The following is a 17404-nucleotide window of genomic DNA, read 5'->3' as shown; positions in this document are numbered from 1 at the left end:
TGGACTAGAATCTAGTCCAATCGTCTTTCTGACTAGTTCTAGTCACTAGAACAATGGTAAATGGCCTGTATTTATACAGTGTGTGAATGTGTGTGTGAATGGGTGGATGACTGGATATGTAAAGCGCTTTGGGGTTCTTAGGGACTAGTAAAGCGCTGTATAAATACAGGCCATTTACCATTTAGAACAATGACATCAGCATTGCTTTTCACAGCATGGGGAAAGTGGAAGTGTTGAAAAGCAAAGACTAGCAGACAGTGTGATTACAGATGTATTGAACGTGCACATTAAGCTTAGGAATGCATTACTTTAACTTGAGTCTTAAAGGTTCATAGGCTCATAATAACATATACAGATATTAAGGCATTTTATCTTACTGATGTTTCAGTTTTCTGAAATTACTGACCAGGGTTACCTGAGATAGCTAACGTTAATACATGACTTCAACTGATATCTATACCTGCAACGTAGACATCAACTGTGTGATGCTATCATGTCAACATGGACTAAAATCTCTGAGGATTGCTTCCAGCATGTTCAGTCTATGATGAAGAGTTAAGGCTGCTCTCCAGGCAAAATGTGGTCCAAACTGGTACTAGCACGCTGCATCTGTAAAGTATACTAATGTTGTGGCCAGCTTCAGCTGGAGGTGATTTTACCTGTTCTGTACAATACTGTGCAGCAAAAGTCTTAAGCCACCCCCTATTTCTTTACATTTTGATAGAACGGTGGGAAATAGCTGCAGCAATTTATTGAAATGAGTAAATATATGTGGATATATATTAAATAGGGGGAAAAACAGAGTTTTTAGAATTCCGATGTGCTTGAAAATCAATATTTAGTATGATCATCTTTTTTTCAATTCTCTCTGCATGGCACATCAAAATCTGACAGTACTTTTCTGTGTTCAAAATTCTATTAATTTTGACAAAATCTCCAACACCACCGGTTGATATGAAGCCCAAAGAGGCTGAAAGAGTCTCCACTGTGTTATACAGAGTACTCAGTGTTATACCTCTCTCCTGACCTTCATACATAATCTGTATGTATTATTGTTAGGTCTGCTCTGAGCACCTTGAGGCAACTGTTGTTGTGATTTGGCACTGTATAAATAAAATTAAAATTTAATTGAATAATAATTCAGATTATTATTCCTATTCAAGACCTATTACAACTGATTTTCAGTCCAGTTCTTGTGTAATGTCAGATATGCAATAGCTCAGCCTTTACTCCCCATTTCCCTTTCTTAAAAATTGCTCTTTGATAGCCGCCCTTCCATTGAAACCATTTCTAATAAGACTTCAGTAAACAGCAGATGGATTAGCAGAAGTGCCAGAAGGATCTAAAATGTCCTGTATCTGGTCAATGCTGTAATCTTTCCTATTTATTAATGTTATAACTTAAAGGTATTGTCCATCTGCTGCGTCCTTTTCTCCTATAAATTTTTTTAAAGAGACACTGCACACCACATCAACATATGCAAGGGTTTAGGCTAATCACACTCTGGGAATCATCTTGTTGGTGCAAAAATACTATTGTATGCCATATCAATCTGTTATTGTTGGCATGTTTTTGTATATTCAACTAAAGAAATTGCAACAAATTATGTGTTTTGTGACAAGCTGCTGTATAAACCCCAAAGACACAGTTTAGAATGGATTCTTTGCAACTTTTGGTCCATTCTTTCAGTTATGTGTCTTTTTAACTAAGAATGATCCATAGGTCAGTGTTAAGTGGCTTAACAAACAAAATAGAATTTTTCAAAAAATTTCTCATTAGCACTTTAAATAATTACAAGTAAACCTGTCTCCTTGGAAGTGTGGGTTAGGAGTAGTGAGGAGTGGCTTAAGACTTTTGCAGAGTATTATACAGTAATGTTTTCCACATTGATTTGTACTGTAATGTATTCTACTGTTATTAATGCATCATTCATGATAACATGTTAGAAAACTTTTAACTGTAACAACTTACAATATATTCTATATATACAGAATATAATATATACTGATATATATTTTGTAACAAATGTATTAAAGTGTTTTTATTAAATCTCAATAGTAATAAGCTGATAAAAGTGTGAATTTTATTAATAATTTCATTTATGCTAATTATTTGTAAAACTTATTTATGTGCTTATGTCATGGGTATGGGTCTTGAGCCAGTGCTTTATGTTTAGAGTGTTGAATCTTGTAAATTATTCATTGTTTTGAGTTCTCTGTTTGTCTGGCTTCCTGTTTTATTTTGATAGTCCCTCATCTCTTGTGCATTTGGTTCACTTTGCTTCCCTTGCCTCCTTATGTTTAATTTGTTCCTGCTGTGTTCCCCAGATGTCTCCACTCTCCTAATCTTCCTCTTGTGTATATATTGGTCGTGTCCAAATTCATGGGCTGCATCCTCCTGAGGCCGCATTTGTAGACCGATTACGTCACAGCGACGCGCCGAAGGCAGTCCAAATTCGTAGACTCCTCCGAATGCAGCCGACAAATGCGTCCTCCTTTTCCCTGAATTTGAAGGATGAAGGATGGGTGTGTCAGGTGTGTCCTTCGTGGCCTACCATATCCCAGAATTCTGGAGTTTGGCTGTGTAAACATCAAATATCTGCTCGGTTTATCAAGATATCACATATTTGCAAAAGTGCTTCGACGTTTTCGGAGACGTCTGCTACCCACCAGCTCGATAGCTAGTCGGGAGCTCGAGGGTCACTGAAGCCGCCGAGAACGGCAAAACTCCCGGCACATCATTTTCAGATCACCGCGGACTTTCGCTACTCAAGGTTAAACGTAATATATAATTCACTTAGACAACCTAAAAATGTTATTGTTGGGCTTTTTTCAGTGTTTTATTTGTTCGTGAGTCAATCGGTTTGGCTGAGATTAAAGTTATTAGATTAGATTAGATAAAATAAAACTTTATTAATCCCCCGGGGGGGTTCCTCCTTGGTTTTTACACAGCTGAATAAACATCAAACAGAAAACTGATTAAACAGAAGTATGAGACGGTCGAGAATTTATGCCAGTGTCCCGTTATATTTTAGATAGCATTGAGCAGACGGCCGAGTTTATTAAAATCCACTGAGACAGCGGTGACGCTAATCAGAAGGCTAGACCGTCCAATTTCCCCAGCCGTTTACTTCCGGCCTACCCGACCTTCTGAGGACCCGGCCCACGTAGACCGCGAAGGCTGGGTCCTCAGGAGGATGCAGCCCATGAATTTGGACACGACCATTGTCTCAGTCTTCCCTTGTCTCCTGCTCCTCTACTCTCATGGTTCTAAGGTTCCATGTTCCCAGTTCCTGGTTCCCACTGTTTCTCAGTTTAGGTTTTCTGTTTTAGTTCCTTGTTACGTTTTCTTACATTTTCTTATTTTTGTGTTATTAGATTATCTTAATAAGCCTTTATGAATATGGATAAAGGGATTAACAATGCCTATCCCAATGCAAACTCATATATAAGAATGCTACTATAGGTTAATCAATCAATTATTGAGGCTTTATTTACTAGTAATGTATTAATAAAACATTATTAAGCAATTTTGAGTGATATTTCCGTTTCAATAAAGTGTTAAATAATGGACTTAATTGGTAGCAAGCTATAATTTATGCATGAATACATTCTATGAACCTTGCATTAATAATGATTTAGTCAATCATTTTTTTTATTTAACACCAATTAATAAAGAAAACTATCTATCTATCTATCTATCTATCTATCTATCTATCTATCTATCTATCTATCTATCTATCTATCTATCTATCTAGATCTAGTCTATATATATATATATATATATATATATATATATTAGTTCCTAATTACTCAGGAAACGTCAGTGTAGTTTTAATGCATTGGCTCCATATACTTTCATACATCATCTTGTATACAGCTGGATAATCCGTAAGTATCATATACATCACACTCATTTTCAGTTATCTGTCTTTTTACTGTGTAAATGGAAATAATACGGTTATAATATCTTGAAGAGAAGAATAGAATATGAAACCTACAAAGCAAAATGTAATAAGCCTTAATAGTATTTTCTCAGCTTAAGGCAAGAGTCGATACTTGAGCTGCCTAATGAACCCAGACCACAGCTAGTTTAGTGAATTTTTCCTCTCCCCATTTTTTAAAGACACCATTTGATATTTTGGGCTTTCTTGTTTCACTTATGGCAGTATAATTGATATAAATAGTGTCAACAGTATTTCCATTGGTTGCTTTAAGAGTAAAGTTGAGAGTAGTCCTCTGTACCCACCCACAAATGATTATTTTGTCTGTCCCTGAGTTTTAATTTAACATTCCTCTGGTTGTTTCACTACTACTCTTCCTGTGTATATCAGAGAGCCTTATGTGTTAATCTTACATATTATACAAGCTATGAAGCTCTAGCTTCATTAGCATATTTGACATGAGAATAAAAAAAAAAAAACAATTCCTCGCAACCGCTACCATCTCCTCCACCACCACATGATTACGCAGCCAGTCAGTGTTGAATCTAGTCTTTCTTAGCTCAACATTTGTACAGAATTCATGTTACTACCATACTTGATGTGATTTAAATTTGGCAGAAGAGGACAAATATAGAAACATTAGCTGGAAATTGTCTTTCAAGATAGCAATTAAAAATAATTATGCAAATATGGTCGGAATGTATAACAACAGTAAGACTTATGCAACCTTGTAAAAGTTTTCATTTAATTAAAAAAAACACCTCTGAAATAAACGGTATGGAGTAGAAAGTGCAATGTTTGGACTTTGAGGCAGAAGCAGAAAGCCATATAACACGGACATACTAATTTCTACTCATAAATGCATCTTTTGCGGGGGGTTCCCCATGCCCCATCTCTGAACACGCCCATAATCCCTTTACAAAATTGTAATAAAATTATTATGTTTATTGATTATTACTTTCTTAGGTTTTGTGATAAACTGAGGGACTCCTCACCGAATCCCAAAAATAGATCCACACTGCGCCCTTACTGAGTTCCAAGTGCAGTAATGTCATTGTATGCTGCAGGCTTCTCTTCGCTTTATGATGTATTAAGTGTAATCAAATTTTGCGCTCCTCCGCACTCTTGGGTCAGCTCACTATCGGCTTTTGATTTTTCTTTTTCTTTCTTTCTTTTCCTTTTTTCTCTCTCTCTCCGGAGAGACACGTCATATAGTGAGCTCACATTACTGTTTCGTGTGGTATTTAAAGAGTGCGTCCTCATTGCTTGGCAGAGCGGAGAGCCCACTGACATCCGAGCCGGGAGCGTGCGTGTGTGTACCGGCCTGCAATTGAAGCACTCCGCCGTCCGGAGGTCTAAGGTGGGCGGAGACTTGAGATCGAGGTCCTCCTGTGTGCAGATAGAGACACACCGTACATTTGTGAGACGGCACCCGCACACCGGTCCGAGGAGGAAACATCATGGCAACGACTACTTGCACACGTTTTACAGATGAATACCAGCTGTACGAGGAGCTTGGCAAGTAAGCCGCTGTTATATTAATTATCCAGAGTCTCCTGCATGCAGCCTGACCCCGTCCTGTAACCGTACAGAGCATGAGGAATCAAGGTCTGCACATCTGCGGTGATGATTGCAGCTCCATCCTTCCAAAACAAACGCACGCTGGTCTGGAGCAACTAAAATTAGCTCTAAACCTAAATCCTCAGTGCAGGGCGTATTTTGTGGACTTTTTGAAATGCATGAGCCAACCAGTGATGGTGTTTAAGATTGTCAGATTCTGTGTGAAGAAATACTTTAAGGGCACCCCCGCCCCAGGCTAATTAGGGACAAAGCGGTCTAATATGAGGGACAGATTGGAATCATCATCAGCTGTCTTTAATCACAGTGGCAGAAAGCTCAACAGAGATGTCAAAGAATAATGCTGCTACTGCCCTTGATCTACTGCAAATCTAATGAGGTGTGTCTTGTGATTAATAAGGAAAAAAGATGAGGGAGTGAGGATGTGTGGCCCTTAATAGGATGCAGACAAATTGAAACTGAAGAGGCTATGGGTGCCCCAGTGGATAGAGGCAAAGTGGACTCAATGTCTCTGTCAGGTTGTGCGTGGGTAGAAAGGATCTCTCTGCAATGTTTGCCTCACAGGAACATTTATTCAATAGCCAGGCACAGTGAGAAAAAAAGCTTATTGTGATTGCTGTGGTTGGTTACAGTATGAGCATTTTATGTTTATTTTAAGTTCAGTTGTTTTTTGGTGATCTTTTGTGTGTGTGTGTGTGTGTGTGTGTGTGTGTGTGTGTGTGTGTGTGTGTGTGTGTGCGTGAAGTGATAACTTAAAGACAATAGTCACACCAGCAGCAGCTGCCCTTGCTGATAATAGAGGCTTTATTTTGCTTGTGTTGTCATGTCTGCTGTGTTCCAGGTTTATGAATTTGGTTTTGAATGTGCGATGCAGATGTAAAAACAAGATTTGCTGATGAGTATTCCCTGACTCACACCAAGTGACCTTGGTCACCCAATCAACCCCAACTCTGGTATAAGTAAAGGTACTGCATTGAATACTCAATGACCAGACAAATATGTATTTAGAGTAAAAGTATTGAATGCAGTCAGTGACATAAGGCTTATTTCTAAGTAGCATATTGGATTAAAGCTAACAATGAATTTGATTTTCAGTGCTAATTATTTTTAGGTGTTTTGCAGTTAAGTACAGTTCTGATGTACTTAAATATTATCCAGCATTTCTTTTGAAGCCTTTAACAACTATAAAATATAACCATGGCTAAAATGTGATTTTGGAGGTTGGATAACCCTAAATTCAGACACAGGCACATTTGAACCCTTGGATATAATGCATTATTATGCTGTAATTAAAACTCACCAATGTTAGGACTATACGGTACAGTCACGAGTCATCCCTTATGTCTTTATATTTAGCTTGAAAGGAGCCAGCCTCGGAAGCACTAGTTCTCTACATATTTTGAAGCTCTTTCAGACTTTTTCTTTTGGACATTGGCTGCTTTTTTACCGAATTTTAGTTCAGTCCTTGTACCTGATCCTTTTCAGAAAATGATTCTTTTGTTTGTGAAACCACTTGACACTAATACATTATGAATTCAAGTATAAAAAGGCAGAAAAGATTAACCAGAGTGTCATCTACATAACAGAAACTTAAACAAAGAACCAATTTTAAATGGAATCTTAGGCACTTTATTGCTAGGAGCCTGTTGCAAAAGCATAGTTCAAGTTTCTTTAGTTGAATCTATGGAAAATATCACAGCAGAGTAAGTAGGTATGGAGTAAGAAAAGTGGCAGGCTTAAAAACACTACCTACAGCAGATGAACAGTGTCTGAAAATCATGACCTTAAGAAATACAAAAACCAGCAATGACACATCAGACAGCTGTTACAGATTTGCCAGCTGCACGTCCATGATGCTAATCCCCCATTTCTCCACTTCCCAAAAAGTGCTATACTGGATTGAGATCTGGTGACTATGGAGATCATTTGAGTACAGTGAACTCATTGTTATCTTGAAGAAACCAGTTTGAGATGATTTGAACTTTGTGGGGAAGATAAATGAGGCTACAAAAGAGAGAGCATATTTCTGCCATATTGGCTTAAAATTCTTCTCCTCGCGTATGAGGTCTTGAATAATCAGGCTCCATCTTATCCAAATATAGCACATCCCCCAAAGACTGCTGGCTTACACATGGTTCCCAGGGTATTTAAAAGTAGAATGAGAGGCCTTGAGCTTTTAGGCCCTTCTTGTGTGGAACCAGTTCCCAGTTTGGATTTGGGAGACAGTTTTAAAATTAGACCTAAAACTTATTATAACTTATTAAAACTTATTTTTGATCAAATTTATAGTCAGGACTAGATCAGGTGACCCTGAATCCTCCCATACTTATGCATGAATAGGTCTAGGCTGCTGGACGCTTCCCATGATGCATTGAGGGTTTCTTGTTCACTCACTTTCTTCATTCACTGTGTGTTTACACACCACTCTGCATTTAGTCATTAGTTATTATTAATCTCTGCTCTATTAACCACTGTCACCAACCACTGTCACCAATTGTTTGGTCAAAGGGGGTCATCTGATTATTGAGGTTTTCCCTGTATTAGTGTAGGGTCTTTACCTCACATTATCAAGTGCCTTGAGATGACTGCTGCTGTGATTTGGTGGTATATAAATAAAGTTGAATTGAAAAAAGTGGTTCAGTAATACACTAATGCTTTAATAGTGTAAGAAATTTTTTAGCACTAATTAAATATTATTTCAATTTTTTATTTTTACTATAATTAAATTTTTACTTAAATTCATCTGATACATACAGTCTGTGATTCCATGTTTAACTTTAATTGTCAGGCCATTGTGATGCCCCTAATGTATATGCAGTAATTCAAAGAATTCCAAGCCAGTAACATTTACCTTACCGTGTTTCTCAATGACTATCAAGTTCTTCTCCTGAAAAGCTGGTTTTGTTCTATGCCAAATGCATCTACTGTGGCCAAACAACCCAACATGAGTGACTATGAATGGCTAATTTTGCATATTTGTAGATTACAAGATGCCAATAATTTTTAGAGCTGCATTTATTGGAAATGGACTTTAGTTTTGGCAAATTAGCAGCTTGCTTCATGTGTAAACAAACTGTAGACTCCAGTATCCAAACACTGTAGAAATTAGCATTATTAATGACCAAAATTGTTAACCCCATGTCAGATTCTTGATTACCACATGGAATTTCCAGGAAGATTGCCATTATGTTATTATTATATGAAGGAATAGACTTACTACTAAAAGTTTTCTATCTGGCTATATGACATCCATTTTTATTATATGACAAAAGGGAAAAGATAGCAGATTAGGTAAGAGACCTTACACTCACATTAATCCAGGTTTTAGACCCAGATCCAGCACTCCAGCTGATTCCCACCTGCCCTGCAGATAACCTGTCATGTTTAAGCTCTGCTGCCTTTCCCACCAACCAGCGGGATGTCAGCAAGTGTCATGCTTAGTCACCCTGTCTCCCCATAATATATTCATGTTGGAGAGCTTGTGAGATGCATGGGCTCTGAGGGGAGTGTGAGTGTTTCATTGCATAACAATACTGAGGTGAGATAAAATTAGCTCTGAGAAATGACAGAGGAGGTTATTTCTGTTGGTCTCTATTGAGTTTGAAGAGCAAATGTGGCCCCCAAAAACTCTAAAATGCACACACTTAGGGTACTTCAAATTGATGGCTTTTCTTTCCTGTTTGATGCCGCTGAAATTACTGGAATTATTCAAGTTGTAAAGGAGACACGACTGTAAATAATAATAGAAACAAACCCAAAGTTATTGTGTATAAATGCTGTAACCACAAGATACACTGTTGTTCCATTTGGGAATATGTCTAGATTCTCAATGGTGTAGATCATGTTTTAGCTTCACTAAAAGGTGTTTTACGTCTAAAACAGTGGGTAGTACGGTTAGTAGCTCTGTGGGTGAGCAGACAACCATATGCTAGATGGTCAGAGAACAGTGGACGGGGTTCGAGTCTAACCTGTGGCCATTTGCACTTTGTCACTCCTTTCCTGTCAATCGTCAGCTTTGCCATCAAATGAAGGCTAATACAATCTTTAAAAACAAAGGGTTAACTTATGAGAAGGTAAAATGTCAAAAACAATGAGAAGTACATTTGCCTTCATTATACATTATTTCCTTAGGGATTAATAAAGTATTCTGCTGAGCCCTTTTGGTCTGTCTGTCTGTCTGTTTGACAGTGCAGTGACAGACAGACAGACAGACAGACAGACAATATAAGAGCCCTTACTTTTTAAGAGTTGTTGAGGCTAGGTTAAGAAGAGAGAGGTGACAATGAATGAGTAGCAGTATGAAGAAGTCTGAAGTGGCAGAGATGTGTGTGAGGATGGTGTAAGACATGTATGAGGACAGTGAGTGATCTTTGGAATATGTAGGTAGAAAAGAGCATGGAGAGGTGGAGATATGCACTGGAAAGAAGAGGAATGAAAGTCAATAGAATCAAAAAGGAATACAGGTGACAGGTAACAGTGAAGACGAAGATGTAGAGATAGTGAATGTAGATGGAAAAGAGGACCAAAGAGAATTATGAATGTGGAAGACATCCAGAAGGTAGATGTAACAGAAGAGAATGCAAGGACGAGTGGATGATGGCGGAAAATGATCTGCTGTGCTGACCATTAAAGGGAGTAGCCGAAAGAAGAAGAACACATTTTGAGTGTTGGTGCTGGAGTAGCACCAACACTGAAAAAGAAGCCTATCAATCCTGAACATAATGATATTTCATGCCAGTGTCATTGTAGTAGACCATATTAGAACTTGCCTTAATCAGCCAGGCTATCCTAAGCCTAGGCTTAATTTCCACACTGGATGTTATGTGATCTGATGATAGAATGTGTAAAGTATAAAAAACGGACACGTCTTCTGGGTCTGAAAAGTGAAGCCGGTGTGAAAATGTCATAAATCTCCATTGTTTCCAATGGCCAGCAGGGAAGGAGGCTCCTCTGTTTGCAAAAAGAACCTATGTTATATAGAAGTCTATACGAAAACTGCTTACTATATTTAGGCCCTCACTAAACACTTACCTGATCAGTTTATGTTGTCAGTCACTATAAGTTAAAATATTTTTACAGCACTGTGCTCTTATTGTAATTTATTATGCTCCTGTTTAGCAAATAAAGCAATAAAGGAGAGTATACTTCAGAGAGGGCCTATGTTGTTATCCACAGTAGATACTAAATAATAGTACCGTGTCCCTTGGTTCCGCAGTCAGATCCATTACCTGCTAATTACAGAAAAATCTAAGTAATATAAATTTGAAGCACTTAATTGGGTAAGAGAGGAACTAATCTAGAATAGTTAAGAGAAAACATGAAATATACTCTTGGAGTGGCTGTAGCTCAGGTGGTAGAGGAGATCATCTACTGATCGGAAGGTTGGTGGTTTGATTCTTGGCTTCCCCTAGTCTGCATGCCAAATATCCTTGGGCAAGATACTAACCCCAAATTGCTCTCCGATGCATCCATCGGAGTGCGAATGCGTGTGAATGTTAGCTATAAAGCACTTTAAAAAAATGTGCTTGTGTGAATGGGTGAATGCACAAGTTGTGTAAAGCGCTTTGAGTGCTCAGATGAGTAGAAAAGCGCTTTATATAAGAACCAGTCCATTACTATACTCCCTGTGTGAGGAGATAGTGATGTTTTTAATGATTTGTGGTTGACCATTGACCAGGACACCCAACCGAATGTGATCAAAATATGAGACCTAAATAAAATTTAGGCTTGTGATTTTAATTTATTCTCTTCTCAACATATTCACAATTTGTTTTTGGAAAAGAATAGCCCCTGGTGTTGATGAGGTCCGCCCCGAGTTCCTGAAGGCTCTGGATGTTGTAGGGCTGCCCTGGTTGACACGCCTCTGCAATGTTGCGTGGAGATCAGGGGCAGTACCTGTGGACTGGTAGACCGGGGTGGTGGTCCCCATCTTTAAGAAAGGGGACCGGAGGGTGTGTTCCAACTACAGGGGGATCACACTCCTCAGCCTCCCTGGGAAAGTCTATGCCAGGGTGCTGGAAAGGAGAGTTCGTCCGTTAGTCGAACCTCGGATACAGGAGGAACAATGCGGTTTTCGTCCTGGTCGCGGAACACTGGACCAGCTCTTTATCCTCTCCAGGATACTTGAGGGTGCATGGGAGTTTGCCCAACCAGTCTACATGTGTTTTGTGGACTTGGAGAAGGCATTCGACCGTGTCCCTCGGGGTGTCCTGTGGGAGGTGTTGCGGGAATATGGGGTGTCTGGCCCATTGCTACGGGCCATTCGGTCCCTATACAACCGTTGCAAGAGCTTGGTTCGCATTGCCGGCAATAAGTCGGACTCGTTCCCGGTGGGTGATGGGCTCCGCCAGGGCTGCCCTTTGTCTCCGGTTCTGTTCATAATTTTTATGGACAGGATTTCTAGGCGCAGCCAAGTGGCGGAGGGCTTTCGCTTTGGTGGCCTCAGAATCTCATCTCTGATTTTTGCAGATGATGTGGTTCTGTTGGCTTCATCGGGTGAAGGCCTCCAGCTCGCACTGGAACGGTTCGCAGCCGAGTGTGAAGCAGCGGGAATGAGGATCAGCACCTCCAAATCTGAGGCCATGGTTCTCAGCCGGAAAAGGGTGGAGTGCCCACTCCGGGTCGGGGATGAGTTCCTGCCCCAAGTGGAGGAGTTCAAGTATCTCGGGGTCTTGTTCGCGAGTGATGGGAGAAGGGAGCCGGAGATCGACAGACGGATTGGGGCTGCAGCTGCAGTCATGCGGACGCTGCACCGGTCCGTCGTGGTGAAGAGGGAGCTGAGTGTAAAAGCGAAGCTCTCAATTTACCGGTCGATCTACGTCCCTACCCTCACCTATGGCCACGAGCTGTGGGTAGTGACCGAAAGAACGAGATCGTGGATACAAGTGGCAGAAATGAGCTTCCTCCGAAGGGTGGCTGGCCTCTCCCTTAGAGATAGGGTGAGAAGTTCGGCCATCCGGGAGGGGCTCAGAGTAGAGCAGCTGCTGCTCCACATCGAAAGGAGCCAGCTGAGGTGGTTCGGGCATCTGACAAGGATGCCCCCTGGGCGCCTCTTGGGTGAGGTGTTCCAGGCATGTCCCACCGGGAGGAGGCCCCGGGGCAGACCCAGGACACGCTGGAGAGATTATATCTCTCGGCTGGCCTGGGAACGCCTTGGTATTCCCCCGGATAAGCTGGAGGAGGTGGCTGGGGAGAGGGAGGTCTGGGCCTCTTTGCTTAGGCTGCTGCCCCCGCAACCTGGCCCCGGATAAAGCGGATGAAGATGGATGGATGGATGGATGGAATAGATAAACAAATAGAGCTGCAACAAAGGCTACATTGTATAGGGTTTGATTGTATAACTAATTTCACTCTATCTAATAGATACATTTCTTGGATTAAAAAAGTGCTTAAACTAATCTGACATCAAATTAAAATTAGTAATTAAAAGTGAGTTACTACTGCAGGAAAAGGCATCTTTGCACTGTTTCTCTTGGACACAACGTTTATGTCTTAAATAATGCTTTTATGTGGCTGTGGTTGGATTTAGGAATAGGTTAGGTAATAGTGCTCACTGAGATACATGGTTATGTCGGAAATGATGGGTGGTTTGTATGCTTGCCTAACAGCAAGAATGTCCAGGATTCAAATCTACCATCTGAGGCCTTTCTGTAAGTTTGCACGTCCTTCCTGTGTCTGCATGGATTTTCTGGTTTCTTCATACAGTACAAAGACATGGCATCAGGTTAACACAGCTGTGATTGATTTTCTACCTTTCTGCTTCAGTACCTAAAACCTTTGGATAATACTCTGTATTAGATTAGACAGAGAAGAGTCCAGAATGACAGTGAGGTCAGCTGGACAGCTATGATGTCCCTATTGATGCTGACCAAGCTTATACAGCAGCCTCTCACCCCCTGTTTCCTGTCTTTTTTTTTTCCCCAGGGGGGCCTTTTCAGTGGTGCGTCGCTGTGTCAAACTTTGTACAGGCCAAGAGTATGCAGCCAAAATCATCAATACCAAAAAGCTCTCGGCCAGAGGTGAGAGTGAAAAACAAAGCAATCAAATACTCTCTGCATTTTCAGGAATTTGAAGAAGCAGAGACATCATGTCATCATCATGTGTATGTCCCAGATTTGAAAGGCTCACATTAGCATATTTTAGCGCTTGTTTGATTCCAGAGTGTGAAGCCTTCACGTCTGTTTCTCGGAGAGAGGCAGATGATAGGCTCAGTCATAATCCACAGCACGAGAACTAATCTGTGCTTTGAAAATCATTTCCCCAAAAAATACTTACAAGGAGAGTCCAACTATGAGACAGCTGCATTATGTTTTTGTTTTTTTAACTTTTCCCAACATAACACTGACAAAAAAGGAAAGACAATACAAAACACCTCTGAAAGCAGCTAAAAATACAGTGGTGTTATTGCTGTTCAGAAATTAGCTCATCGGTGGGACTGTGGGAGTGTCAGCCTCACACAACCTTTATTAAAAATACAACCAGTTCTGTCTCAGGTTCAGGAATGTTTCCGCTGAAATTGTTTGTTCCTCTGTGTGCAGAACTGATACAGATGCTTGTGTCTGAACTGTAGGGCAACACTAGCTGCCTACAGCACAGAGACTTACTTGGATCTCTTACACTAACCTCCAAGCAAAACATTCAGTTGAACCAAAGCTCTTCTTGTTTCCTTCTCTACTTTCCTTGGTTACTTTTTTCACCTTTTGGTCATTTCCTTACCTGTATTTTTTCTCCTCTATTTTATCCCTTGTTATGCCTGTCTTGGTTTTTTCTTGTCTACCTATTTTTATTTTCTATTCTTTCTGCAGTGTCATTCCTGATATGTTTCTCCTGTAGTCTCTTTCCTCTGATGTTGTTTTTCTGCTTTTGCTGCTGGTTCTTCCTTCTTTTCTGTCTACTTCTCTCTTCACCATTCCTCTTCCTTTCCCTTTTTCCTCTCTTCTTTCTTCCCTTGTATCTTCTGTCTTTTCTGTCCCTGTTTTTTCCTCTCCTTTGCACTGATGTTTTCTTCACTTCTATAATTGTTTAACTCGACTTTTCTCTCTTGTTTCCCCTTCTATCACTTCTCTTGTTTTACTTCTTGCTTTTTCTTGTCATATCACATCCTCTCCAGTTGTTTTTGGTATCGTTTTCTTTTTCTGCCTTGTTTTTTGTCCTCTCCTTTCCTATTTTCTCCCTGTTTTCTTTTTGTCTTTCATTCCATGTTTCCTCTCTTCTCATTTTTCCCCTCCTTTTCTTTCTTGTGTGCTTACTTTCTTGTTTTCGCACCCCATTCTGTTCCCCATTCTTCATTTCTCAACGCGTTTTATTTACTTTATTTTCTTGTTTCATTTACTGTCATATCATCCCCCTTTTTCTCCTGTTTCTTCTCCTTGCCATTCGTTTTGACCACAGTGGCGTTTTCTTGCTTTGCTTGTTTTGTCGCAAACTAACATAGCATTACTTCCTTGTAGACCATCAGAAACTGGAGCGGGAAGCCAGGATCTGCAGATTGCTAAAGCATCCCAACATTGGTGAGACTTTTTTTCAGATTTCTGTTTATTACATTTTTAAAGATAACTCATCCAAGTGACTTCTTTAGTCTCAGCTGACTGCACGTTCCCCCAACCTTATAAACAGTACAATAACGGAAACCACCCCGGTGAATGAACAATGGGCTGTGAGGTCAGTTCCTTGATTATTAATATGCAAATTCTAATGAGAACTTAAGGTTGGGGAAACCTGCAGTCAGCTGAGACTGAAGAAGTCACTTGGATGAGTGACGAAACATTTCTCCCATTGAAAACACAGGTGTCTGAGGTGGAGTTGGGGAGGAGGTGGGTTGCACGAACGAAAGTCTGAAAGGAGGATAGACGAAGAGCACAGATTCAAATCATGCGAAGCGGAGGCTGATTGGCTCAAAGAAGGCAGATGAGAAAATAATTGGGCAAGAGTGAGAGTCTGAATAATACAAAGACAGGAGAGTATGTAAAATGCACGGAATTGAGCATAAGTAGTTTGTAGACAGCAGGCAAGAATATTATTGGACAGAGTAATGATATCAGAATTGAGTTTAACAGTGTGGGGAAATGAGATAAGAGATTACAGATCTTCCTCACTGAATTTACGCATAAGCTTCATTGGAACTGAGCAATACTTATGAATTTAGTTTTGCTTTTCTTATTTCTATTGTACAGCTGTCTATTTTGTATATGTATCTGACAACATCATGTTAGTGGGCGTGATGAGGCTTAATCAGAATGTGTTAATGTAAGCCCTTTGCATTAGCAATCTTACTGAGTTAGCTAAACTATTGAATTATATATACAGTCATACTAAGTTGTTCTTTGTTAATATTAATTGTTTAACATCTGTGACCCTGAGTGAAGTGAGTTGTGGGGTTGATGACTATCATCAGAAAAATCAGAAGAGTGCACAATGATCCTCTTAACAATGCACAAAGAAAGACGTGCAATGTGAACTTCAAAGTCTTTGCACTGAAGTTTTGCAAGACAAACAGTAATGCTGTGTATGTTTCTAAAAATTAAAAAAACAAACAAACCATACAGGGAGATGCTGACATAAAATGGGGCATTTTTAACTCATTAAGTTATATTAAACTAATTCTTTTGTTAGAGGTGAACTAAAAATATTTCAACTCTCTTTAATGTATTTCAGATTTTTATTTAGACTATTTAAACACTGAAAATATTTCACTTTTAAATCTGTCAGCTTAAGATTTTTATTGATAAGCCATCATAAATGGGAAATAGGCTTTAGTGAATTGCTTAATGGAGAAATTGTCAATAATGAATGCATGAAAGGCCCCAATGTTTAACTTTTTATATTTAAAATGTAACTTCACAAACTTCTGGTTGGGATCTCATTTCTATACACTGGCTATACAGACATTAATTGTGATAAAAAAAAATAAAGCAGGGTGTGCTTTAGGGTGTGGTTGCCTTGTGATGGACAAGATGCTGCCATATGGCTTTAACACTATGCAAGAGAAATGATACATCATTTGAAAGATAAACCTATAACACTCCCAAAGACACTCTAAATCTGCATCTCATTTTATATTGGCCTAAATTAACAGCCTAATTCATATCAGTGAATAAGCAATGTCCTTTGCTACCCAGAGTAGCACTAGTGTTGACTGATCAGCTGATCAGCTGTTTAGCAATATGAAATATCAGTTCTTGTGGAAAAATATTCGTCAGTTAAAAAAATAGAAATAGAAAAAGCTAAAGCAATATCTATTGTTTGTTCTTACCAGTATGTCTTAAATATATGGGCTCATTTGGTCTATAATAGTGCCGAAAGGCCTTCATAAATGTGCTTTATAGCAGCCTGAATAAAAAAATGTCCTAAAACAGACCTAATTAGTCTGATATCCCTCTTGCAGTTCGTCTTCATGACAGTATCTCTGAGGAAGGCTTCCACTATCTCCTCTTTGACCTGTGAGTTGCTTCCTTTCTTTTTTACTTCTCCTGTTTTTCTCCTTCCATCCTCTACTTCTTTTTTCCCTTCTCCCCTCCCTTGTCCTCTGCCTCCTCTTTCCTCTCCAATGGTGCTTCATTTTCCACTCCCTTCCTTCAGTCCTTATGGCATCTGTCTCCTCAGTGATGCCACTGCTTTACATGATTTCTTTCTTTATACCTGCATCTCTTCATTCCTTCTTCTCTTCTTCTTTTTTCTCTTCTGTCTCCATCCCCCTTCTTGGTTCCAAGGCAGTTCCCCCATTGCATAACAGCACCCCCACCCCCTTCCTTGCGGCTCCCGCTTTAGTGCACACACAGATAGATCTACACTCCCCCGCACTGGAGCCAGTCTCCATGGCAACACAGTCAGAGTGAATCCTGCAACCGGGGTTTCCCCCTAATGAGGACATCCCCCTCCTGCATG

At 39.9% G+C, this 17404-nt stretch overlaps 1 protein-coding gene across 5 annotated transcripts in view; it reads left to right on the top strand.

The window, feature by feature from the left end:
* Positions 1–5093: 5093 nt before the first annotated feature.
* The window catches only part of camk2b2 (calcium/calmodulin-dependent protein kinase (CaM kinase) II beta 2), a 65786-nt gene continuing 53475 nt past the window's right edge, over positions 5094–17404 (top strand). For 4 of the 5 annotated variants that reach the window (XM_082540312.1, XM_082540311.1, XM_082540313.1 and 1 more), the window contains exons 1-4: positions 5094–5465; positions 13445–13539; positions 14971–15030; positions 16905–16959. In XM_082540312.1, coding sequence (XP_082396438.1) covers positions 5404–5465; positions 13445–13539; positions 14971–15030; positions 16905–16959 — 272 coding nt within the window. In that variant the 5' untranslated portion in view covers positions 5094–5403. The remainder of the gene's footprint in view (positions 5466–13444; positions 13540–14970; positions 15031–16904; positions 16960–17404) is intronic. The other variant, XM_082540314.1, reaches the window with a different exon arrangement.

The sequence above is a fragment of the Aulonocara stuartgranti genome, assembly GCF_965226115.1.
Source record: "Aulonocara stuartgranti genome assembly, chromosome: 7".
NCBI lineage: Eukaryota > Metazoa > Chordata > Actinopteri > Cichliformes > Cichlidae > Aulonocara > Aulonocara stuartgranti.
This window is presented reverse-complemented; position numbering and strand designations above follow the sequence as displayed.